The sequence below is a fragment of the Ictidomys tridecemlineatus genome, chromosome 3, assembly GCF_052094955.1.
Source record: "Ictidomys tridecemlineatus isolate mIctTri1 chromosome 3, mIctTri1.hap1, whole genome shotgun sequence".
NCBI lineage: Eukaryota > Metazoa > Chordata > Mammalia > Rodentia > Sciuridae > Ictidomys > Ictidomys tridecemlineatus.
Genome location: NC_135479.1, coordinates 34,313,784 through 34,335,126, shown reverse-complemented (window position 1 = coordinate 34,335,126; position 21,343 = coordinate 34,313,784). Strand labels below are relative to the sequence as shown.

Genomic DNA, 21,343 nt, shown 5'->3' with positions numbered 1-21,343 from the left:
GTCAGAAAGGCAAAAGGGTGTTTGCAGGCAGGAGGCGACAAGCCAGGCCAGGCTTGGTAGCTCATTGGCGGGCGAGGGGTAGGGTGGGCAGAGATGGCGCAGCCGGAACCCAGATTGTGCTGCCCACAAAGCTGCTCCAGAGAATCCCTGCCCCACTGCCTGCAAATCAAGAGCCCGGTGAGCACTAGCTGACTAGCCCCGCCCCTCTGTCGCAGGTGGGCTCATCCTAGGGGCCCAGTGGGTCCTTCCGAGCTTCACCCACTCTATCAAGCCACTAAGAGGAATGCGGATTCACGTCCTCGCGATCCCAGACACCCCACCTTTGCTCGTCCACGCATACGCAGGTTCAAGACGCGCACCTCACTATTGTGGACCTTTATGTCCTAAGCGCACAGCTGCGACCCGCGAAACCGCGGCCCAGAGCAGTAAGTAGTCCGCAGTTCCTAGGGTAACAAGATCCCCAAACTCTGAGGAAGGCGCTTGAAGTCCGGAGGAGGCACGGCCTGGATTCCAGGTCGCACTCTCTGTTCAGGTGCAGAGCGACGCCCCTCGAGGGCCAGCCAGATCCATTCCGCCCCATAACAGCCAGGCTGGGCCTCGCCTTCCCATGAGCCTGAAAGACAAGGGGCCTGGGCCACACAGACCATGGCTACGGAGGCACTTCCCAGAGCCTAACTAGAGGAAGTGGTTCCGCAGCCAGTCCTAGCACAAGACCGCAGCCACACCGCGACCAGAAGGGGGTCTAGCCGCCTGCTCTTCCCGCGTCCCCCGCCCCATCCCAGTCAGTTGGCCCGACTCTGCGCGGGGTAATTGGGGCGGGAGGGAGGCGACGGGCGGGCGGCGGCTCCAGAGAGACTGCGCGCCTGTCAGCCGCAATTTGTTTAAGTGGACGGGACAGGCCGGGCCGCTGCGGGATGGGGTCACCGAGGCCGCGGCCCACACCCCGGCCAGACCCAGGACCGCGGGGGAGCCCAGCTGGGCCGCTAAACTGGGCTGGCTGGCGCCAAGTCTCCTAGAGGCGCGGGTCTGGCACAGAAGCGGTGGATGGGAAGCAACTCACGGGAGTGTCTTCATTCAGCCCCTACACGCGCGCGAGCGTTGCTCTCCCCACCTCCACACACACACACACACACACACACACACACACACACACACACATATGCACGCACACAGACGACGTCAAGACGCACCGAGCAGCACCGCCAAAGCTTGTCATACTCCTTGGACCACACAGGCCACCCGAGCTTAGCCGAGGGACATTCATATACCCCAGAGCGCCTAAGTGCTTGGTTATCCCAGGATCACTCCTGTGCCGGGTTACTCGCACGCACGCATATCTGTCCCCTCTGCCACACGACCACACATCCTTCAGCGTCCCCGCCATCCACTCCACGCTGGCTCATGCAAATTTACGCCCAATCACACGGACTGAGGGCGCCCGCAGGAACCCCTGCGATTTTGAGGATCAACCCGAGGGAGGTCCCAGCAGTGTTCCTGGACCTGCGAGAAGTTACAGGGCCAAAAGACCGACGGACAGCCTAGCCAGACTCAGGAGAGCAGCCCCATTCGGCTCAGGCTGCCCCTGACCCCCGCGATTTCCTTGTTGCGGGAAAAGCCGAGAGTACTGACCGCGCGCAGCAGGCCCGAGGCCGCGAGGCCCGCGCCCGCCGACGCCGGGGCCCAAGACCGCCTGGAAGAGGGGAGGGGCGGCTGAGCGCGCGTCCCCCGCCCGTCTGCGGGGCCGGACCGATGCGAAGTGACAGGGGCCGGAGCTTTGTTGTGGAGCCTCGGCCGCCTGGCGCCAGCCGCCCCCGCCCGTGTCCTCCCCCTCCAGCCCCAGGCGGCCCGCGAGGCGCCCCCCGGGGCCTCTTAAAGAGACACGCACACTCGGCCCCGGGGACTCCCCCAGGGGCGCCGGTTCCTGGGAAGGGTAAGGGGGGGGGAGACACAGGAGGGGGAGGGGCGGAGCGGGAGCTGGGAGCCTAACGGCGCCGCTCCAGGGACTGACTGGGCCGCCCCAGCGCCAGTGTTCGATGATCCAGGGATATTCCTAGCTGGAGTGTTTGGCTTGGGGGGCGGGATTGCGGGGGGTGGGGGGCAGATCAGTATAGAATCTTGAGAGCGGCTGTATCAGGACCTCCGGGTAATTGCCAGAGAGTGGGGCGGGGCAAATGGTGGGATCCTTGACTGGCGAAAGAGCCTGTGACCGCTGCAGGGCAGATCTGTGGCTCCGTAGGTGAGATAGCGGTACCCAGATGCAGCCGCTGCACTGTCGCCACCGGATTTCCTGGGCAAATAATCCAAACCTGCATATTCCAGACTCCCAGGTCCTCAGACCCCTGGTCCTCAGACCCCTGGTCCAGTTACGAACTCAGGAAAATGTCCAAAATGAACACACTTAGACGTACACTCATTCGAACAAGTACGAAAGTAAACGTTCACGCGCGCACGCACACATACGACTTTACAAATGTTTTCACGGTTTTAAGGCCCATGTCTAAGAAAGTTGTCCTGGCTATTATTTGGTCACCTCACCGGCCGCGCAAATGTGTTCACACACATTCCTCCCTGAGGGGCTATATCCCGTCAAAATTGGAGCCTATGCAAAGCTGCAATGGATCCTGCCCCAGCTTCCTAAACTGAGCAGCTGATAGCCGAAGATTCCCTATGGCAAAGAAGGCACTAAGAGAGGAAGGACCTAGCTAAGACAGAGGTCTTGAAGAAAATCCTGTGGGGCTGACACCCACGTGTGTGAAGCTTGGGGAATTATGAGGGCCCCCAAACTAGCTCAGGAAAGAAGAAAAAAGGTCGCGGAAGCCAAACCGCTCTGGCAGGTCCCAACCCGGCACTGCCCGGGGCGATCGGCCATAACACCGCAATTTGAGCTTTCAGCTACAAGGTGCCCTGAGATCGGTACTCACAGTGGGCAGGCAGGCAGGATGCCTTGGTCACTGTTGGATGTGGGATGTACGCACCCACCATGAGGGCAGAGGGCCAGTGAGAGCAGAACTCACTTGTATTGGTTGTGCGAGAGGGAGTGTCACCGGTGGCTACTGCATACTTCTTGTCTTTCAGAACAAGACTCCAGGAATCAGCCCAAGGGTCCACGCCAAAGCCGGATTTGAGGCACGTGTGTGGTCACTTTACTCTCCCTGGCACACCTTGAGTTATGACTCTCGCTGTGCGTATAGGGCACCACACTGGGCCACACACACACACACACACACACACACACACACACACACGAGCGCGCGCGTACCGCAGTGTAAGGGGCGAATACTGGAGCTGCCAGAACACGGATGACGAAAACTGATCGCGGAGGGGTGGGTTTCAGCCACAGGTGTTCAGACACCTCGACTCCCTCACGCATTACTCAGTACTCCTGAACTTGGGAGATCTGAGATTCTGAAAGGCAGAAACAAACTATAGAAAAGTGGCTGCGAGCAGAGAAAGAATGCCAGTGAAGAGGGAGACTTGCGTCTCCAGTACCGGATGCGGCGAAAATTCGTTCAGAGAATCCCAGGTCTAGAATCAGCCCCGCGCGTTGCCACCCTGTGCTCAGAGGAAGGTGCGCTCACCGTCCCGGTCCCGAGGACACGCTCTTGCGGTCGCCGAGGACTCAGGGCTGGGTCGAGAACACTGGGCTGAATCCAGGGCTCCCCGGGAATTCCAGGTTCCTCCTGAGTCTTCCTGTGAGTTGAGGCGCGAGGCAGGCGGACCCCGCGTTTCCCCAGAGCAAGGCCGCGTCCCGCTCCCGCCCCGCGATTCCCATCAGGGCTTTGCCATGACTCCACTCACCGGCTCCCGCCACCTGGGTTCTGATCCAAGGCCTCAGCCGCCCGAACCTCCCAACTTGCCCGCCCACCGGTCTGGGTTTCCAGTGACCGCAGCCTCCCTCCGGAGCACAGGGACCCGGGGCGGCGACCGGGAGCAGGGTCGGAGGCCAGGTTGGGGCGAGGCCAGAGTGGCGGGGCTTCCGGGCGCCAGAGAAGGAGGGCGCCCCCCTCTCATTTCTGGGATGTGTTAATGCTTTGCACTTGGGGCCGGCATGCGGCTAGGGGTCCTTCCCCAATGCCCTAGGACCCTGGCGCCCCCAGCCTCAGGCCCTTTCGGCGGGTCAGGTCGGCCCTCCACGCTTACCAGTCCCAGCGCAGGCAGCCGCGGGCGCGGGCGGCCGGGTGGGGGCCAGGCCAGGGGGAGGGGTCTCAGGGCCCGCCGGCCCGTCATTGGTTAATATTTTATTCTGTTGACATGTTTTCTTACTGCTGAGGCTTCCGACACCTTCTCCCCGGCCCCCCCTCCCGGCCGGAGCTTGGCCTGAGCTGTCAAAACCCCGCCCCCGGAGACCCACAATTGGTCCAAAAAGCGTAAAATCAGCAATCAAGGGGGGCCTGGCTCGTTAGCGCAGGGGATCCGAGCAGGGCAGGACATGTGAGATAGTCACAGTTTTCCAGAGATCACGACAAGATCTAACCAGTCGCGCGTGGTCCCCGGCGCCGGAGCGGGCCAGCCCAGCCCAGCCCAGAGCAGAGCCCCCTCCGCCCCCGCGCCCAGAGCCCCGCGCCCCTAGCGGAGCGCGGGACCGGGAGCTAGAAGGAGCCACTGCCGCGCCCGCCGACCCGGCCGTCCGTCCTCCACGCGCGCCGCCGCCCGGGCCGGGGGTCCGAGCTGCGCGCCCCCGGCCCCGGCCCCCGGGCGCCTGGGCCGGATGTCCCGATGAGAGAGCCGGTGCTGGCAGCCAGCGCCATGGCTTACCACCCGTTCCATGCGCCACGGCCCGCCGACTTCCCCATGTCCGCCTTCCTGGCGGCGGCGCAGCCTTCCTTCTTTCCTGCGCTCGCGCTGCCGCCCGGCGCGTTGGCCAAGCCTCTGCCCGACCCGGGCCTGGCGGGGGCAGCGGCCGCGGCCGCAGCGGCAGCAGCAGCGGCCGAGGCGGGGCTGCACGTCTCGGCGCTCGGCCCGCACCCGCCCGCGGCGCATCTGCGCTCTCTCAAGAGCCTGGAGCCCGAGGACGAAGTGGAGGACGACCCCAAGGTGACGCTGGAGGCTAAGGAGCTGTGGGACCAGTTCCACAAGCTGGGCACGGAGATGGTCATCACCAAGTCCGGGAGGTAGGGAGGCCAGAGGGCCGGCGGGCTGGCGGGCGGGCTGGGGTACCGGACAGCACCAACCAGCACCTAATCCACGTTCTCTCTGGGCTCCCAGCTCCAAGAGGCGCTATGCTTCGCTCCACAATCAAGTTGACTTTTTTCTCATTCTGTTCTGGAGCGAATTTTTTAAAAATACGCAAACATCCCCGAACGAAATAAAACGAAAACATACGCCTAAAGAACAGCCTGGCCGTTTTGAGTCTGAAAGCCAAGGAGGCCCGGCAGCTCGGCCCTGGCAGGTCTCTTATGCCCTGTGGGGTCTTTCTTTTCTGCCACTGAATCGGTCTCAGCTCCAGGGAGAGGCAGCATTTCCTGAACTCTCTGCTTAAGTACGCAGTGGGACTCGCATCCCTCTAGCGCCAGGTCCAGCAGCAAGCCCCAGGACCGCTGAGCCCACGGTCTAACCCGCCAGGAGTCTTGTCCTGGTCCTGGAGCTCGGCGGAACTAGGGGTGCTCCTTTCGCCCCAGGATTTAAAACCAGAAGAAAGCCACAATTCCTAACTCTTCTACCCTTCCAATCGTCACTGAGAATTCCAGGCCTCAGGCTAACCCTCTTCCCCCGAACTACCGGGTCAGGATCCTGATCAGGGCTGTAAGCTAGTGCCCCAAATAAATACCTTTTTAATATATTTAGGAGAGGTTCAAATTTATTTCTGGGAGTTTCTGTCCCAAGTGTGAATTTCCCCTGAACAAAATTCAGGAAGATCCAGTAGAAAGGAGTGCATTTCTAAAGGGCCTAGATTTCTTTCCAGAGCAATGACATTCAACTCAGAACAGAGAGAAAGAGGGTCCTCCGATTTGAGCACAGGGTTGAGGGAAGACCTTATAAGAGAGATTCTGACTGGCAGAAATATTATCTCCCAGGAGTAACAACCACAGTTTTGTTCTCCCAGGCACTGGTAAGAGGGCAGACCAGCCACAACAGGGAAACGGATGGGAAACCTTCAGTTAGGGGTGTATGGGTTGGAGGAGAAGTAAAGCGGGCAAGGGGTCATTGGAACAAGCAGCCAAGTCCCAATAGCATTTCCCCCTTCCCTCCCTCCGAGGCGGATGTTCCCCCCCTTCAAGGTTCGAGTCAGCGGCCTGGACAAGAAAGCCAAGTACATCCTGCTGATGGACATTGTGGCTGCTGATGATTGTCGCTATAAGTTTCACAATTCACGCTGGATGGTGGCAGGCAAAGCTGATCCGGAGATGCCCAAACGCATGTACATTCACCCAGACAGCCCAGCCACAGGGGAACAGTGGATGGCCAAGCCTGTGGCCTTCCACAAACTGAAGCTGACCAACAACATCTCTGACAAGCATGGTTTCGTAAGTGAGACTGAGCAGGGATGGGGTTAAGAGCACTTGCATTGCAGCTAGAATAGTAGAGGGAGCAGGCAGAATTGGGGTGGGGAAAGCCCGGCCAAACCGCCAGGATGCCCCACCAACACTTCATTGCACTGTGCCTAGGAAAGCTCTGCTCTACAAGCCTGGGGAACAGCAGGTCCTTAGCAGGTAATCTCCAGGCTACTTCCAATCTCAACTCTCTACAGGTCTTAGAGTCCCTTCTCAAGTTGAGTCAAGCTGGAGGCAGGTTCCCTAAGGGACTGGGTGAAGCAACACTGGTCCTAGGGAAATCACCCTGCTGTAGATGCTGAGCGTGGAAGACCTGCCCATTCCTTCACGCTTCCCCAAGACTAGGGAATTTAAAAGTCAAACCAGACCCCCAGAGCCTCCTTGAGATCATTCTCCAGCCTCCTCACAGGCAGACACCCAGTCAGGAGGAAAGAGTGAGGGGGGTCTCTCCATTTCTGTCTGAGCCAAGGTCCCAGCAAGTGGCCAGGAAGCTGGGGTTCTGTGGGGCAAAGGGGGCTGCCCATTCTGAGGCAGAGCAGTTGGTGAGCCCCCACCTCCCAGGAATCCTCTTTCCATAGGATTTCTAGGGCTTAGTAATGCCAACAGCAAGAGAGGTTAAAGCAGAGTTGGGTTCCACGCATGCCCCCTCCCCAGCCGCCTGCTTTGTTTTATTTCTGCTTCCAATCAAGGAAAAAAATATTAATGGAAAGAGAAGCTGTAAGAAAAAAATGTAAGAGTATAGAAAAAAAGGAAATATAGGCAAGAAAAAGCAAGAAAGAAGAAGGTGGAGGGTGGGTAGAACGGAGAGTCAGAGAGGTGGAAAGGAAGAAGAGATCAGAGAGAAGAAAAGCTTGGGCAGAGGGTTGGGGCTGCTGGTTGACCCGCGCCCTCCCTGCAGACCATCTTGAACTCCATGCACAAGTACCAGCCGCGCTTCCACATCGTGAGAGCCAACGACATCCTGAAGCTGCCGTACAGTACCTTCCGCACCTATGTGTTTCCCGAGACCGACTTCATTGCTGTCACTGCCTACCAAAACGACAAGGTGCGGAGATGATGGGAGAGTGGGGTGCTCAGGCCCTGGACCACGCCCGTAACCTTTGCGAGCTCCAACCCTCCATTCATTCACACCCACGCACAGCCCGGAACAGCAGCTCCGAGTGCTCACAGCCCACCCCTGAGCACCGAGCATCCAGTCTCACGCATCCATAGTGCAGCACCCACAGAAAACCCTCAGGCCCCCTCTCAAACCCAGGACACGTACACACAAGCTCCCCTGAGGCGCACGAACAGCTGGGCGCTCGTTCGTTCGGGTGGAGATGTTTACTTAGCAATTAGCAAGGACTCCTGGCCGGGTGCTGACATTTTTACATTTTATTCGTTTATGTCTTGGCTCGGAGATGGGAATTTAAATGAAAAGAGTGAGCCCGAGGCAATCTGCCCAAGCTCTACTAACGCTAGGAACTCGGGACCCAGTTTTTACTCTCCCGAGAGTCAGAGGGTGGGACCGGTGACACAGCCCCGGAAGCACCCCTGGCTACAACTCAGAGTCAGCCCAGGTCCCAGACCCCTTGGAAGATGCTGCGAGAATTTTCCTTCAAGTTAAAGGGCTTTTTCTATTTACTGCCTTGCTACTCTCCTTTTAGTGGAGCAAATATCACCCCCAGTAGGCCTGTGCCCACGTGCACTGCTGTCGGGAGAACTAGTGTCCCAGTGTCCCAGTATTCTAGAGGGTCGTTTTGTCTTTATGAACCAGGGTGTTCGCTTGACTATGCGTTCACCATTTAGGTACACTCGATATAGATGGAAGCGCTTGAATTCGTTTGCTTCTGTGAGCACTTGTTTGTTCTGTGTATGCTTGCCTGTGTGCGGGCTGGTGAGTGTGATGATTTGTCTTTGCCTGCACCTGAGGACCTGTGTGTGAGCCACTGCGTCTTGCACCCGCTCAGGTGCCGAATATTTTAACCTGTGTGACCGCACGGGCTTGTTTGCTTGCCTGGGCCAATTTCAACTCTTTGCGCACAGCTTTGGGCCTGTGTGAGCAGGTTGAAGGATTATTTCTTGAACGGTTTTTTTTTTAATTTTTATTTTTTAATTGTTTTGAGACCTTGTAGCTTTCCTCGATGCCCGCCTGCGGGCATCCCATACCAGGTGGGCGGGCACCAAATCCCTTGGTCTCCACTCTGCGACTGGGAGTCGCTGACCTCGGGGTGCCCCTGTCCAGACTGAAAGTGCCAGGTCTTGACCCAGCACTACCTCCTCGGTCCCCGCAGATTACACAACTGAAGATCGACAACAACCCATTTGCCAAGGGCTTCAGGGACACAGGGAACGGCCGGCGGGAAAAAAGGTGAGGGATAAGGCGGACAACCTAGGGCGGGTGCCCAGGGCAGCAGGAGGGATGTGCTCCTGGCTGACCCGCTCCCTCTGCACCCACCTCAGGAAGCAGCTGACGCTGCCTACTCTGCGCTTGTACGAGGAGCACTGCAAGCCGGAGCGCGATGGCGCGGAGTCAGACGCCTCATCCTGCGACCCTCCACCTGTGCGAGAACCACCGCCCTCTCCCGGTGCTGCGCCCAGTCCCCTGCGCCTGCACCGGGCCCGAGGTGAGGAGAAGGTGGTTGGTCCTGGGATAGGGAAGGGAGCAGGGAAGCGACCCCTTAGGTCGCCAATCTGTCCCTTTGCTCAGGATTTGGAGATGTGTCAGCGATGCGTCTGGGATAGGGCTTCCAACCTGGGACTCCCCTGCTTGGTCGGTCCCTGGTAGCCAAAACAACCGGCTGAATTCCGAGTTTGGTCCCTTGCGGACTGTGTGACTTTATGACAGTAAGGTTTTCCTCCTTTCTTCTACTGTAAATATGGGATCTTGGATTAGGTGACCTGCAGCTGCTTCTTGCCTCACCCTAGAAGGTTCTGGTCTCGACCTCCTCAAAATCTGGCTATTCCAAGTCTACCCGACGGGTCCCAGACACCAGGAGAGGGCTTCGCGTCTGTCTCCATCCGGGTCCCTGTAACCCTGCGTGCCCTCTCTCCCCGCAGCCGAAGAGAAGTCGTGTGCCGCAGACAGCGACCCAGAGCCCGAGCGGCTGAATGAGGAGCGCGCCGGAGGGGCGCTAGGCCGCAGCCCGGGTCAGGACAGCGCCAGCCCCTCTCGCTTGACCGAACCTGAGCGCGCCCGGGAGAGGCGCAGTCCTGAGAGGGGCAAGGAACCGTCGGAGAGCGGCGGGGACGGCCCGTTCAGTCTGAGGAACCTAGAGAAGGAGCGCGCAGAAGCCCGGCGGAAGGACGAGGGGCGCAAGGAGGCGAGCGAGGGCAAAGAGCCTGGCCTGACGCCATTGGTTGTGCAGACAGACAGTGCGTCCCCCCTGGGCGCGGGACACCTACCCGGCCTGGCCTTCTCCAGCCACTTGCACGGGCAGCAGTTCTTTGGGCCGCTGGGAGCCGGCCAGCCACTCTTCCTGCACCCAGGACAGTTTGCCATGGGCCCCGGCGCCTTCTCCGCCATGGGCATGGGTCACCTGCTGGCCTCGGTGGCGGGCAGCGGCAATGGAGGAGGCGCTGGGCCCGGCACAGCCGCGGGGCTGGACGCAGGCGGGCTGGGTCCCTCGGCCAGCGCAGCAAGCACCGCCGCGCCCTTCCCATTCCACCTCTCCCAGCACATGCTGGCATCTCAGGTAAGGCCTGTGGTCTAGGGCAGCGCGAGGGAGGGAGGGGAAGTGTGCTGCACGACGAGGCGGGCAGAGGGCTTTTGAGGGATGCCTTAGGCTCTCAGACCCTCCAGGGGACTAAAACCCTGTACAGGAGAGAATCAGTTCACACTAGGTCACCTAAATTCGGAGGTGTAGTCTAGGATCGGGCAAGGGCTCTGCTTCTGACTCCCATATGACCTTGGTCAAGTCCCTTACCCTGAGTCTGTTTCCTTCCCTATAACTCCTAGGAGTGAGGGAGGTTGTACTCTGGCAGACAGTGGTTGTCCCTAACTTCTGTATAATTCACTCCTCTAGCCTCAGAGAAAATTTTCTTGGGAAGATCTTTGGCTCACTGTCTGTCCTGAAAGGCTATGATGAATGGACAAAGGGAAGAGGAAATTTTACATTAGTTTTTGGACATTTGACTATCAAAATGACCCACCTTCCAGATATCTCTGGTCCCTTTCAAGCCCTCTAGGAAGGTGAAGCCCTTCTTCACCTTCAACACTGGTGAAGTACAGGACTGGTCTTTCCCCTACCTTGAATCCCCCAACTCTCCTAGCCACATCTCAGGGAAGCGGGGTACTCAGCTCCCCAGAGAGAGTTTATGAAAATGAGGCCATCGGCACAATAAAGAGATCTAATGGGGAGGGCCGCCTCTTTGGTTACTTGGGTGGAATATTCCCTGTGGAAAGATTTGGAATCTCTTCATTCATTTTCTTCCCTCTGAGGTTTCTGGCAAATTGAACCCTTGAGATCTTATCTCAAGGGAAGGAAAATAGGAGTTCAGGTCTGAGAAAGCTCCTTTGGTTCAGAAGCAAATTTTTTTTTAAAAGTGGGGAGGAGTTCTGAAATGAGTTTTAAACAGAGCTCAGCATCAGGTTGTGTGGAGCATTTGAGGCATCAATAATATCACATGGCTTCCAGGCTGGAGGGAAACCTCTGGAGAATGGAGTCCAAGGCCTGGAGGGTTAATCTGCTCCCTTGGTTCTCTGTGTGAACACCTCCCCAGACAAACTCTGGTGATGATCATGGGCGTTGTGGAGGTCATGGGGGAAGCCAGGGCTCCTAGTCACAGCCTGGTGAACAGGTGCAAAGCCAGGGTGAGGGTACGAAGCACTCAGGAGGCATCAGTTGGTACAGTTGCTGGGTTGATAAGTTCCCAAGCCAGTGCAATGGGTCCCAGCTGTCAGGTAGAGCCAAATCCTGGGGAGATATGAAACCTCTTTCCTGCCTTCTGACTTGAGATGCCAGATCTGAAATGCCCAGTGGGGCTTAACTCTCAGGAAAGGCATTTTCTCCCTCCTAAGCTGCTTCTTTCCTTTTCGCTGTTTGAGTCAGGACTCAGGCTTTCCCAGAGCCCAGCACAATTAGCCCCCTAGCCCTCCTTCCCATATCCACACACTCTGAGGACAGAGCCATTATCTCAAAGGTCAGATAATCCAAAAGTCAGGCCTCATGAGTTCAGGGGCATTTGTCCAGAGTTTTCTGGCTGCTGTACTATCCACAGGCAAAGAGTTTGCATTCTTTCCTCAGCTGCCACTGAGGTGTTGCCAGTTCCTTGTGGAACATTTAGGCCAGTTTATGAACTAGTTGGCACTTATACCCTGCCCCTTGCCGAAGCAAAGGATCCCTGGGTAGGTGAGCAATCAGAAGGAGACTTTACAAAGCCTCCCCTCGCCCCCAGCCTTTCTATTCCTTCAACCCTTTGGAGCAGGCAGACAGGAAGGGTGGGAAGGATGCTGCTCTAAATGAGCAGAACCTCCCAATCAGCCACAGCTGCCTGCTTGCCACCTGGCCTTGTGCCTGCCCTTTTTCCTCCCTCTAGGCTTCGCTCATGTTAGTTCAGCCACCTGGGACATCCTTTCCCTTACACCTACTGTAACTTGATGGTGCCAGGCCTTTGCGTCATAACCTAGATGATGGGCATACCAACTGGGTTTGGCCATGAGCACACTGGCTCATGCCTACCTGTGGTTACAGTTTTGTGAGTTTGGGTTTTATGTCCTGAAACACGGGAGCAAGGATTACTGTTGTAGCATCCAGGTCACCCTCAGAAACATCTCAGGCAGGATGTTTAACCCTTGTCTCCTTTTTCTTTCAGGGAATCCCAATGCCCACTTTCGGAGGCCTCTTTCCCTATCCCTACACCTACATGGCGGCAGCGGCCGCAGCCGCCTCAGCTTTGCCGGCTACCAGTGCTGCTGCTGCCGCCGCTGCCGCAGCTGGCTCCCTATCCCGAAGTCCGTTCCTGGGTGGTGCCCGGCCCCGCCTGCGATTCAGCCCCTACCAGATCCCGGTCACCATCCCGCCTAGCACTAGCCTCCTCACCACCGGGCTGGCGGCTGAGGGCTCCAAGGCTGCAGCTGGCAACAGCCGGGAGCCCAGCCCCCTGCCCGAGCTGGCTCTTCGAAAAGTGGGGGGTTCGTCCCGCGGTGGCCTGTCGCCCAGTGGCTCAGCCAAGGAGGCCGCCAGTGAACTGCAGAGCATCCAGAGACTGGTGAGTGGGCTGGAGAGCCAACGAGCCCTCTCCCCCAGCCGGGAGTCGCCCAAGTGAGGGGGCTACCCGGTCGCTCCGCTGCCTCGAAGGCCTCCAGGGCTGCCTGCCGCTGCTGCTTGGGACGTGTACAGCACAGAATGGGTATTTATTTAAATAAAGGAGCAAAAGTGGGCTGCAGCGACCAAAATGGAGCCTCCTCTGGCAAGCCTGGGTCTGGGACACTTCCCTGGGCCTCCACAAGAAATCAGGCTGCCGGAACAGAGTCACTTCGGAGCCACTCTGGACTCGGTCCAGATCTGCTCCAGCCTCAAGGTGGCATCAGTGGGGGTCTCCGGTCTTCCAGCACAGTGGGGCAGGCGTCATCTTTGGCCCAGCGGTCCATTCCAGAAGCCAGAAAGTGTGCCAGGTGTGGGAGCTTCGGAGGGAGTCCTGGGGCCCCTGGCTTTGGGCCTGTACCTCGTAAGAAACCGGGCTGGGAGACGCTGAAGCCAGTGAAGACCGAAGTCAGTGTAGACTTGAGCTGGAAGGGGCCCTATCCGGTTAGTCCTCCCACCTCTTCCCCCAAGAGACAGGCGCCCCTCCCACTCCTGGGTCAGTGGAGGGAGTGGCACTTCTGCCTTGAGTCCCCAGGGAAAAAAGATATTTATGAAATAAATGGTAATTTGTGTAAATAAGCTTTAAGGTTCCCAGAATATGCAAATTGGTATTAATTTATTCAAAGGTGTACATTGCTGTGTACATATAGAGATTAACTCATAGCATTTAAAATTTTTTTTTTCATTTTACATGAGCATCTATATTGTACAGGGCGGGAGGGGTCCTTGGCTGCTGGAGAAGGCTCTCAAGCCCCACAGGAGGCCCCACCCCGCCGGCCCCTTGGCACCTCCGCCCGGGCTTTGTTTGCCCAGCCCGCGGGCTCCACCTCAGGTTTTCACTTTTCTCTCCGGAGCGAGAATGAAACGACAAAAACGCGAGAAAACAATAAAACGCTACAATGCGAAGTGAACGGGGCTGTGCGCTCTGTGGGCCGCGCGGGGCTGGGGCGCTGCAAGACCTTTAAGGAGGTACCAGAGGCGGGGGCAAAGGCTGAGCGCCCCTAGTTGGGCGGCAGCTGCACCCCGGGGACCAAAGCACCACTGGGCGGTGTACCCAGCCGCAAGGCCGGGCGGCGCCGGGGCGCGGGCTGGGCCAGAAGGCGCCGCGCCGCCTCGCAACCCCCGCGGTCCCCAGTGCCGCCACATCCCAGGCCCGCGGCCGCGCTCCCTCTGCTGGCCACCCGCCGTCTGACTGCCATTTCGAGCGCTTGGTGCCTGGAGCCTGAGCTTTGGAGCCAGACCAAGTGCGGCGGAGCGGCCTGGCCTCCCGACTCCCTTTCTGGGGCACCTTCGTGGAAATGCATCCTCTTTCAACACTTCTGGATGGGTGGGCTGGGAAAATGGATGCTTCCTGGTCCCTCTCCCTCTTCGAGGAGGGGCCTTGCCGTGTCCCTCCATACCAAGGACCCCAGAATTCTTTTCCATCTCACTGCCTTCAGAACTTCAGAGAAAAAAATATTCCCTATCAGGGCTGTTAAATAGTGACAGTTTGGCCTAAAGTGTTCCTTGTAATTCATCCAAATCCTCGGTGGGGCCTGAGAAGTGCTGGTCGATAGGCCTTTCCTTTTCCTTAGTTTCCCCAGTATAATAATGGGCTTGGCTGGGGTCTTTCTGGGATCCCTCTGGATCACTCTTCATTAGGCTGGTCCTTCCCCAGTGACCCACTCTCTCCTGCGAGGACATCTGTCTCCCACCCTCATCCTTTCTCTTCAAGAAGCTAGCAGGTGTCCTCAGCCCCAAACCCGGGCCATGGGACTGGGAAACGGGTGGGAGATGAACGACCACACTCCTTCAACATGCGCCTGGGCTTGTGGGTCACTAAGCACCCCACCTCCTTCCCAGTTCCTCTTTAAGCTTTAGGGAGTCTCCCCCTTTTGTCGTACTGGTGATTGAGTCCAAGGGTGCTCTAGCACTACTACATCCCCAATCCTTTTTATTTTTAATTTTTTAGAGGAAGTTTTGCTGAGTTGCCCAGGCTAGCTGGAATTTCAGATCCTCCTGTCTTAGCCTTTGGAGTGGCTGGGATTACAGGCATGGGCCACCACCACCCACCAAACCATACGATTCCTTGATGCCCTGGACACTAGGGAGGGTGGTGCTGGCTTCCAACTCTACCAGGGACATCAGGGAAGGGTGAAGGTAAAATTGACAATTTCAGGACCTCCAAATGCCCAAGACATCTTCATGGGCTGACACAACTTGCAAGGAAAGAGAATCATGTCCACCTCTTCCAGGAAGGGAACTGCTCCAGCTATGCTAAACTTGGGGGGGGGGTGGTAGAGGAATAGGGGGCTTGGTCAGTGTACGAGTGGGAGAACACAGAGGACTGTCCAACTCCCCAAGGGTAAGTTCTGTTTTCCAGGTCTCTGACCTGCTGGAGTGTTAGAAGAATCAGGCGAGAAGAGGGAAGCCCCTTTCCCAGCTCAAATATAATCCTTCGTGAACCGTGTGTTTATTCGTGGTTGCTATGGACTTAAACACCTCTAAAATTCGTAGAGCAGGGGTGCTATTGGCTTCTTGCGGCTTCTCCCTTTAGTGTGACTAGTGACTTGAGGAAGGAGGGTTAGCTGCCAGTCTACCGCGGCCTGCGGATAGGGCTACTGACACTAGGGGGCAGCACCCACCTGAGGCCGTGTGCAAGGCCGCCGGCGGAGCTGGGAACCCGAGGGCGCTGGCTGAGAAGGCGGGGCGGGGCGGCCGGGTGCTGCAGCATTCTAGCCGTTGCTGTAGCAACCGGGTGGGGCGGTGGTGTTTCAGCGCCACCAGAGAGTCGACCCGCCCCCCTGCCTCCCGCTGCACACGTCCTCTTCCCAAGTCGCCCACCCAGCGCTCCGCTGGGCCCCAGCTGCGAGTCTGAGTGCGGCTACAGGAACCCGCAGCCGGCGGCGGGGCCTTGTCCCAGACAAAGGCCAGGCCACTCCCAGACCCAATTAAGCCACCCGCCTCCCCAGTCTCCCAGCCCTCATTGTCTCTGGGGTCGCCAATTAGCCCAGGCGCCCCGCGTACCCGCTGCTCTGGTGCCCCTAGGCCTACTTAACCCTTCAGGGCCTGCCACTAGGGGCCCAGGACAGCCAAGCCGCCAGCAGACGGAAGTGCGCACAGCGCGTGTGTGGGAGTGACGGGGATCCAGGGGTCGGTGAGGCCTGTGGGTGACCTAGCAAGTCGCCTTGGAGCTCTGTTGAGAATATGGGGGTCTGAGGGGACTGTGAGTGTTGGTGTCGGACTGTGACTCACCGGAGAACTCAAACACTTCAGGTGTGGGTGAGGGGCTCCGTGAGACCCCTAGCGTCCCAACCACAGGGCTTCTCAGCCCTAGGGGACTTCATTTCGGTTAATTTGATTCTTCCGAGCCTCCCCTGCTGCCATAGAGATCCAGAGCACTGGCGGCCTGGCCCTGCCCTCCCTCCCTAAAGGGCGCAGAACTGGGGGCCACCTCCCCAGCGTACAGCCAACTAGGGCGCTGAGCACTCCCTGGGGACCGTGGTTGCATTCAGATTTGCTCACCCCAGGACACAACGCGTGCGAACGCCCGGTTCAAAGCCCCGATCCCCTTTTGCCAGGTATAGGATTTTTTTTTTTTTTAAGACTGAAATTTAAACTCCGAGCCTGCTTTCCTCCACTCTCCAAGTCCAATTCCGCTTCCTCCCGGTTTCACTTCCTTGACCCCCAGGTTTGGAGCACCAGCCCGTAGGCAGTGTCCGGCACAAGGCGAAGAGATAGGTGCTTTAAGAAATAAGCAGCAACTGGGAAGAAGAGAGGCGAGGTCAGGACTAGAAACTCGAGCAAAGGGAGGAAGCCCGAGCTCCGGGGCCTCTCAGGTTGGTCGCTGTGCACTGAAAGTGTTGGTGCCTCTGTCTGAGCAGGCTAGGGCCGTTTTGCCCTCGGAATTACTTTTGGACTCTCTGGAGTCGCAAGTCTGTTCCACCTTAATTTAAGGGCAGGGGACACCGAAGCCACTCTCGAAGTCCGGGGTTCCAAGAATCGACCGCCACTGCTTTTTAAAAGAACCCTTGGACAGAAATGCTTCCCGCCCGCAGGCCGCGGCAACTCCCCACGTGGCCACGAGATGGCGCTCCAGGCCAGGGGCCGGGCTGTGACTCCGCAGCCCGCCCCTCTGGCTAGATCCTCAGGTGGACTGAGAGCCGCGGTGGGATCGCAGGGGGACAGAGCCACCGACAGGCGTTCATCCAGGCCCAGAGACCCGCAGAGGCAGCCGAGGGACGAAAGGGCGCCGGATTGGGGCTGCGGACTCAGGGGCCGGGAGACGCGAAGCTCTGATTGAGGCCTTCTCCTTGAAACGGTCCTGCAGTGCCAGCTCCCAACCTTCAAGGCACGTCTGCAAAGGACGACCCTTCGCTCCCTCTGTGCGCGCTCGGGCTAGGGCCCTTTCCATCCCTCGCACGGCAGGGAGGCCGCCTGATTTCTGCTTCCTAACCTCTCAGAAGTGGGACTGGGGGCTGGGATCTGCGGGCGCTGGACATCGGCTCTGGCCTGCGGGAGGCGACCCACTGGGACTTGAAGGGTGATTGTAAGGTTGAAGCCGCTCGGTATAAGACTGGAGGGCCGGGATCCCGTGCTCCTTGGCAGCAAGGTCTGCCTCAGCTCCTACCTCTGTCTCCTCACCAGCCCCAGTCGGGTCTTCCCGGTTGAATGCCTTGAATGCCGGGATGTGCAGGGCACAGACAGGACTCCAGATATGCAGGATAGTCCCCCTGAAGGTGCACACCTAGGGTCCAGCCTGTGCCTCTCTCCCCTTCCCCCACCGCCAGGTACCGGAGACCCAGAGGAAGGATTGGGTCTGGATTATTCCCGCGGGAGGTGGTGAGGAATGAGAAGTTCTTGAGGGTCAGTATGAGAATCTTCCTTGGATTAAAAACAAAGTCCTGAGTCGGTTTTGAAAGGAGGGAAGATGGGTGTGGAGATGTGAGGCTTGGTGGCCTGGAAATGCCAGAGTTAGAGTGGGTGGCCAGGTTTGGAAGCCTGATCCCATCCTACCTTCATGTCCCCAGATGAGCTCTGCCACCCTGGGAGATTAACCCTACATGCATTTTCCAAAGGCACATGACTAGAAAGCAACCCAGTTAACAGGGGTCTAGAGACACTTCCACTTCCACATAAACACCAGCTTGTGTTTGTCCTGTACTAGGCTCTCGGCATTTCCCTCTTCAAGGTATAACAGAGGATAGGAGCGAATCTTTGGTGATTTAATAATTATCTACATGTCCATCTGCTGAAACAGCTGCTTGGTAGGAAAGCCAGACAGGAGATAAGTACAAGGTCAAACTTTGCCGGTGTGAGACCTTGGATAATGTAACATTCTTCTCTGGGTTCCAAAATCCACACTTGCAAAATAAGTGGTCTGGACTAAAATCAGACTGATCAGAGGATGACCAGATGACCTTGGTCCAGCTTGCAGTGAGCCCTAGCCTCAACTGCTTCAGACAAGAGGCCAGAACTATGCTCCCATTTACTTACTGCTTGAGGAAATAGAGCAGGAGGAATAGGCGGGCCATTGCAGACCTTGGGGACCTTGGCTGTTGCTTTGGGGGTAGGGGAAGGGCTGGTGGCCAGGATGAATTCCCAATTAGGAAACTGCATTCCAGGTCCTGAAACCCTCAAGGAACCGGCTGGCTCCAGCTGCCTCCACTCCCTCTGGGATGTCACTGTCACTCACCTCTGCCTTCCACCTCAAAGCTAGTTTGGAAAGGCACTCACGGTGAGTTTGGAGTCTAGCACCACAGTTTGTTGACTGTGCGTGACTTCTTCCAAAGGAGAAAGGGGTTCAGGCGCTCCTGTTTAAGGGTGTCTCCTAGATCTGGAATACTCTGGGCTAAGTCCTTATTGAGTGAAAAGCTTTGCCGTCTTCAAAGCACTGTCCCATGTGGGGTCTCACTGAACCTTTACTGGCAAGGTGGAGATTTTCAATCCCCATTTCACAGACAATGAATTGAGGTCAGAGAAATGAAGTGAGGTGCCCAAGGCCATCCAGCAAAGGACAGAGCTCTTTCACAATCCCATGGGCCTGACCCTTGGCAACATGCGCTAATGAAGTGATGACGGCTGAGAGGCAGCTTGTTGATGGGAAAAAGCTAAGGGGCTGGGCAAGTGCCCTCTGGGGCCGGATGCTGAGCCCTGATGTCCTGGCTAGAAGTTGCATCTGTGGGAGAACCAGAGCCAAGTCCAGGAGACTTGGCGAAGAGCAGCCTTGAGGCTTCCTGTCAGCCTAGCTGGACCTGCCAGGAATGCCTTGGTAGGAGCAGAGGCTTCTCATGTGTGAAACAATGGTGGGGATGTAGAGAGGGCTACCCCAAATGCTGTGGCCTATGTTCCTGCCCATTATTTCTTTCTCAAAGAGAACAGGATGTCCCCTGACCCTGTAGTGTCTGCTCCTCAGCCTGACAAGAGGAGCTATGCACCCACTACATCAAGACGCTTGATGGTGGAGGTTTTCCCTGGAGAAATCAGAGCAGTTACCAGCTCCCTTGGTCTCTGAGGCTTTCCCTTCCCCTAGTTTGCTGAGGCTAATCTTTTCCCATCCAACCCCAAATGTGCTGCTGTGTCTCCTCTTGGGAGAGAATATATTTATTTAATGTCTGTGTCCTACAAGAACATGGCTCCTTTAGTGAGGTGGGAGGTGGTGGTGACCCAGATTTAAAATTGACCCAGATTTAAAAATGTTTAACATATAGCAGGGAAAGAATGAATGAATTGCACCCTCCAGAAGCAGGGCCTACACTTGGTCCTTCCAGGATATCCCTGCCTGGGCCCTGGAACAGAAGCCCCTGCTCCAAGTTCATTCAGAGACCATTGCAGAGAGCTCCTGAGGGTCTCGGCTGTGTGTATCTTTGCCAATACTGACCAGTCACTCCTAGCCCTCCAGCCCTGCTTCCAAGGAGGTCTGGCACCCTCTGGGCTAGGAAGCACCAACTTTGTCCCCTTCCAGGGCCGGTGGGTGGGTGGAGACAATCTGGGATCTTTGGGGAAACTTCTAGCATATCTGCCCCCTCCCCCACCCCATCTTCCCTGAGCAGCAGAGGACCTTCTTGAAATGCACCTGGGGTGCAGGGGCTCTCCTGTTTAAAGCCCTCCATAGGCTTCTCATGCTTTGGGGAAAGGTGAAGGGTGGAGCCAGCCTGTGGAGCCAGCCTGTGCCTACTTGGCCCCCACCCCTGGCCTCCAATCCCAGTGTCCTGATCTAGGTTAATCTTGATGTCCTTGCCTCACAGGCTTTTCTTTCCCTCACCTGAGGTGCCCTTCCTGCTTTCCTTTAAAACTGGGCTGGTCTACTGGCTCCTCCAGGTCTTCTCCCTTCTGAGTTAAATGCCCATGCACATGTTGTTCTGTTTTTTGCAGTACATAGGCCACTGGGGCATTACTTTCTTGGGCTGCCAAATCCCTGGGCCCTAGGAATCTGGCCTAGACTTGGAAATGACCGGAGCGTCCTGAGTCTGGGCCTTGTGCATGCTAGGCCAGCACTGAGCTACCCCTCCAGCTCTGTTTATTTTTTTCTTTTGACACAGGATCTCGCTAAATTGCCCAGGTTGACCCAGAACTTGCAATTCTCCTGCCTCAGCCTCCCCAGCACCTGGAACTAGAGGCATGTGCCACTATTCCCTGTATCCATATTGTTTTGTAGTAGTCAATGACTGTGAGATCTTGGCAAGTCACTTTATCTCTCACCTATCACTTCTTCAAAATGCAGATAACAGGGCTGGGGTTGAGGTTCAGTGGCAGAGCGCTTGCCTGGCATGTGTGAGGCACTGTGTTCGATTCTCAGCACCACATATAAATAAATAAATGTCCTTGAACAACTAAAAAACTAAAAAAAAAACAACTAAAAAAATGTTTTTTAAAAAATGGAGATAACAGCACTAGCTCAGGGAGTTGGTTGAAGATTAAATGTCACGCTGTTGGGGTAGGGATATGGCTCAGGCGGTAGCGCGCTCGCCTGGCATGCGTGCGGCCCAGGTTCGATCCTCAGCACCACATACAAACAAAGATGTTGTGTCCGCCGAAAACTAAAAAATAAATATTAAAAAATTCTCTCACTCTTTAAAAAAAAAAAAGAGAGAATCACAGCCCTTTGGGGACAAGAATCCCCTATGTTTCTCCTTCAAAAAAAAAATGTCATGCTGTTTATAACTATCTGGCACAGAGACTGGCACAGTGAATGTGGCTTTATGCCCCTCCTTCGGAGGAGCCTAAGGGAGTCTGAGGATACAGGCCCGGGGGGAAGATCTAGGGTGAGGAAAACTCCCCTGGCCCAGGGAAGTACCAGGGTTGATCTTGTCACATGGAGGTGACCAGCCTGCACTGGAGGCCAGGTAGAGACCACTGGGGCATTGCTTTCTTGGGCTGCCAAATCCCTGGGCCCTAGGAATCTGGCCTAGACTTGGAAATGACCAGAGCTTCCTAACAAGCTGAGCACTGAGCTTCTGAACTGTTGCAGAGAAACCCAGAGAGCCATGGAGATCCGTGCTCTTGTGCACCAATGGGGGCCTCTTTTAAGGAACCCACAGCCAGCACAGAGATTTCTTGCTGGAGGTGGGGTTGCTGGTGACCTTGCTG

General features: G+C 57.0%; 1 protein-coding gene and 1 long non-coding RNA gene across 2 annotated transcripts in view; one reads left to right on the top strand and one right to left on the bottom strand.

Moving 5' to 3' along the window:
* LOC110597791 (uncharacterized) overlaps nucleotides 1-1,622 on the bottom strand; it is a 57,196-nt gene extending 55,574 nt beyond the window's left edge. Inside the window, exon 1 of the long non-coding RNA XR_013436172.1 lies at nucleotides 321-1,622. This is a non-coding gene — a long non-coding RNA (uncharacterized LOC110597791). The remainder of the gene's footprint in view (nucleotides 1-320) is intronic.
* Nucleotides 1,623-4,367: 2,745 nt separating this feature from the next.
* Tbx2 (T-box transcription factor 2) lies at nucleotides 4,368-13,681 on the top strand. Its single transcript, XM_005321545.5, has 7 exons — nucleotides 4,368-5,111; nucleotides 6,197-6,464; nucleotides 7,390-7,536; nucleotides 8,765-8,841; nucleotides 8,934-9,097; nucleotides 9,531-10,165; nucleotides 12,285-13,681. Exons 1-7 carry the CDS (start codon nucleotides 4,717-4,719, stop codon nucleotides 12,735-12,737), a joined length of 2,139 nt encoding a protein of 712 aa, XP_005321602.2. The 5' UTR covers nucleotides 4,368-4,716; the 3' UTR covers nucleotides 12,738-13,681.
* Nucleotides 13,682-21,343: the final 7,662 nt, after the last annotated feature.

Excerpts from the sequence above, each read along its gene's own strand:
- Tbx2 (XM_005321545.5), top strand. The coding sequence starts at position 4,717 with ATGAGAGAGCCGGTGCTGGCAGCCAGCGCCATGGCTTACCACCCGTTC. Across the intron at positions 7,537-8,764 it reads CTGCCTACCAAAACGACAAG|ATTACACAACTGAAGATCGA; the intron begins GTGCGGAGATGA and ends CGGTCCCCGCAG. Across the intron at positions 8,842-8,933 it reads AACGGCCGGCGGGAAAAAAG|GAAGCAGCTGACGCTGCCTA; the intron begins GTGAGGGATAAG and ends CACCCACCTCAG.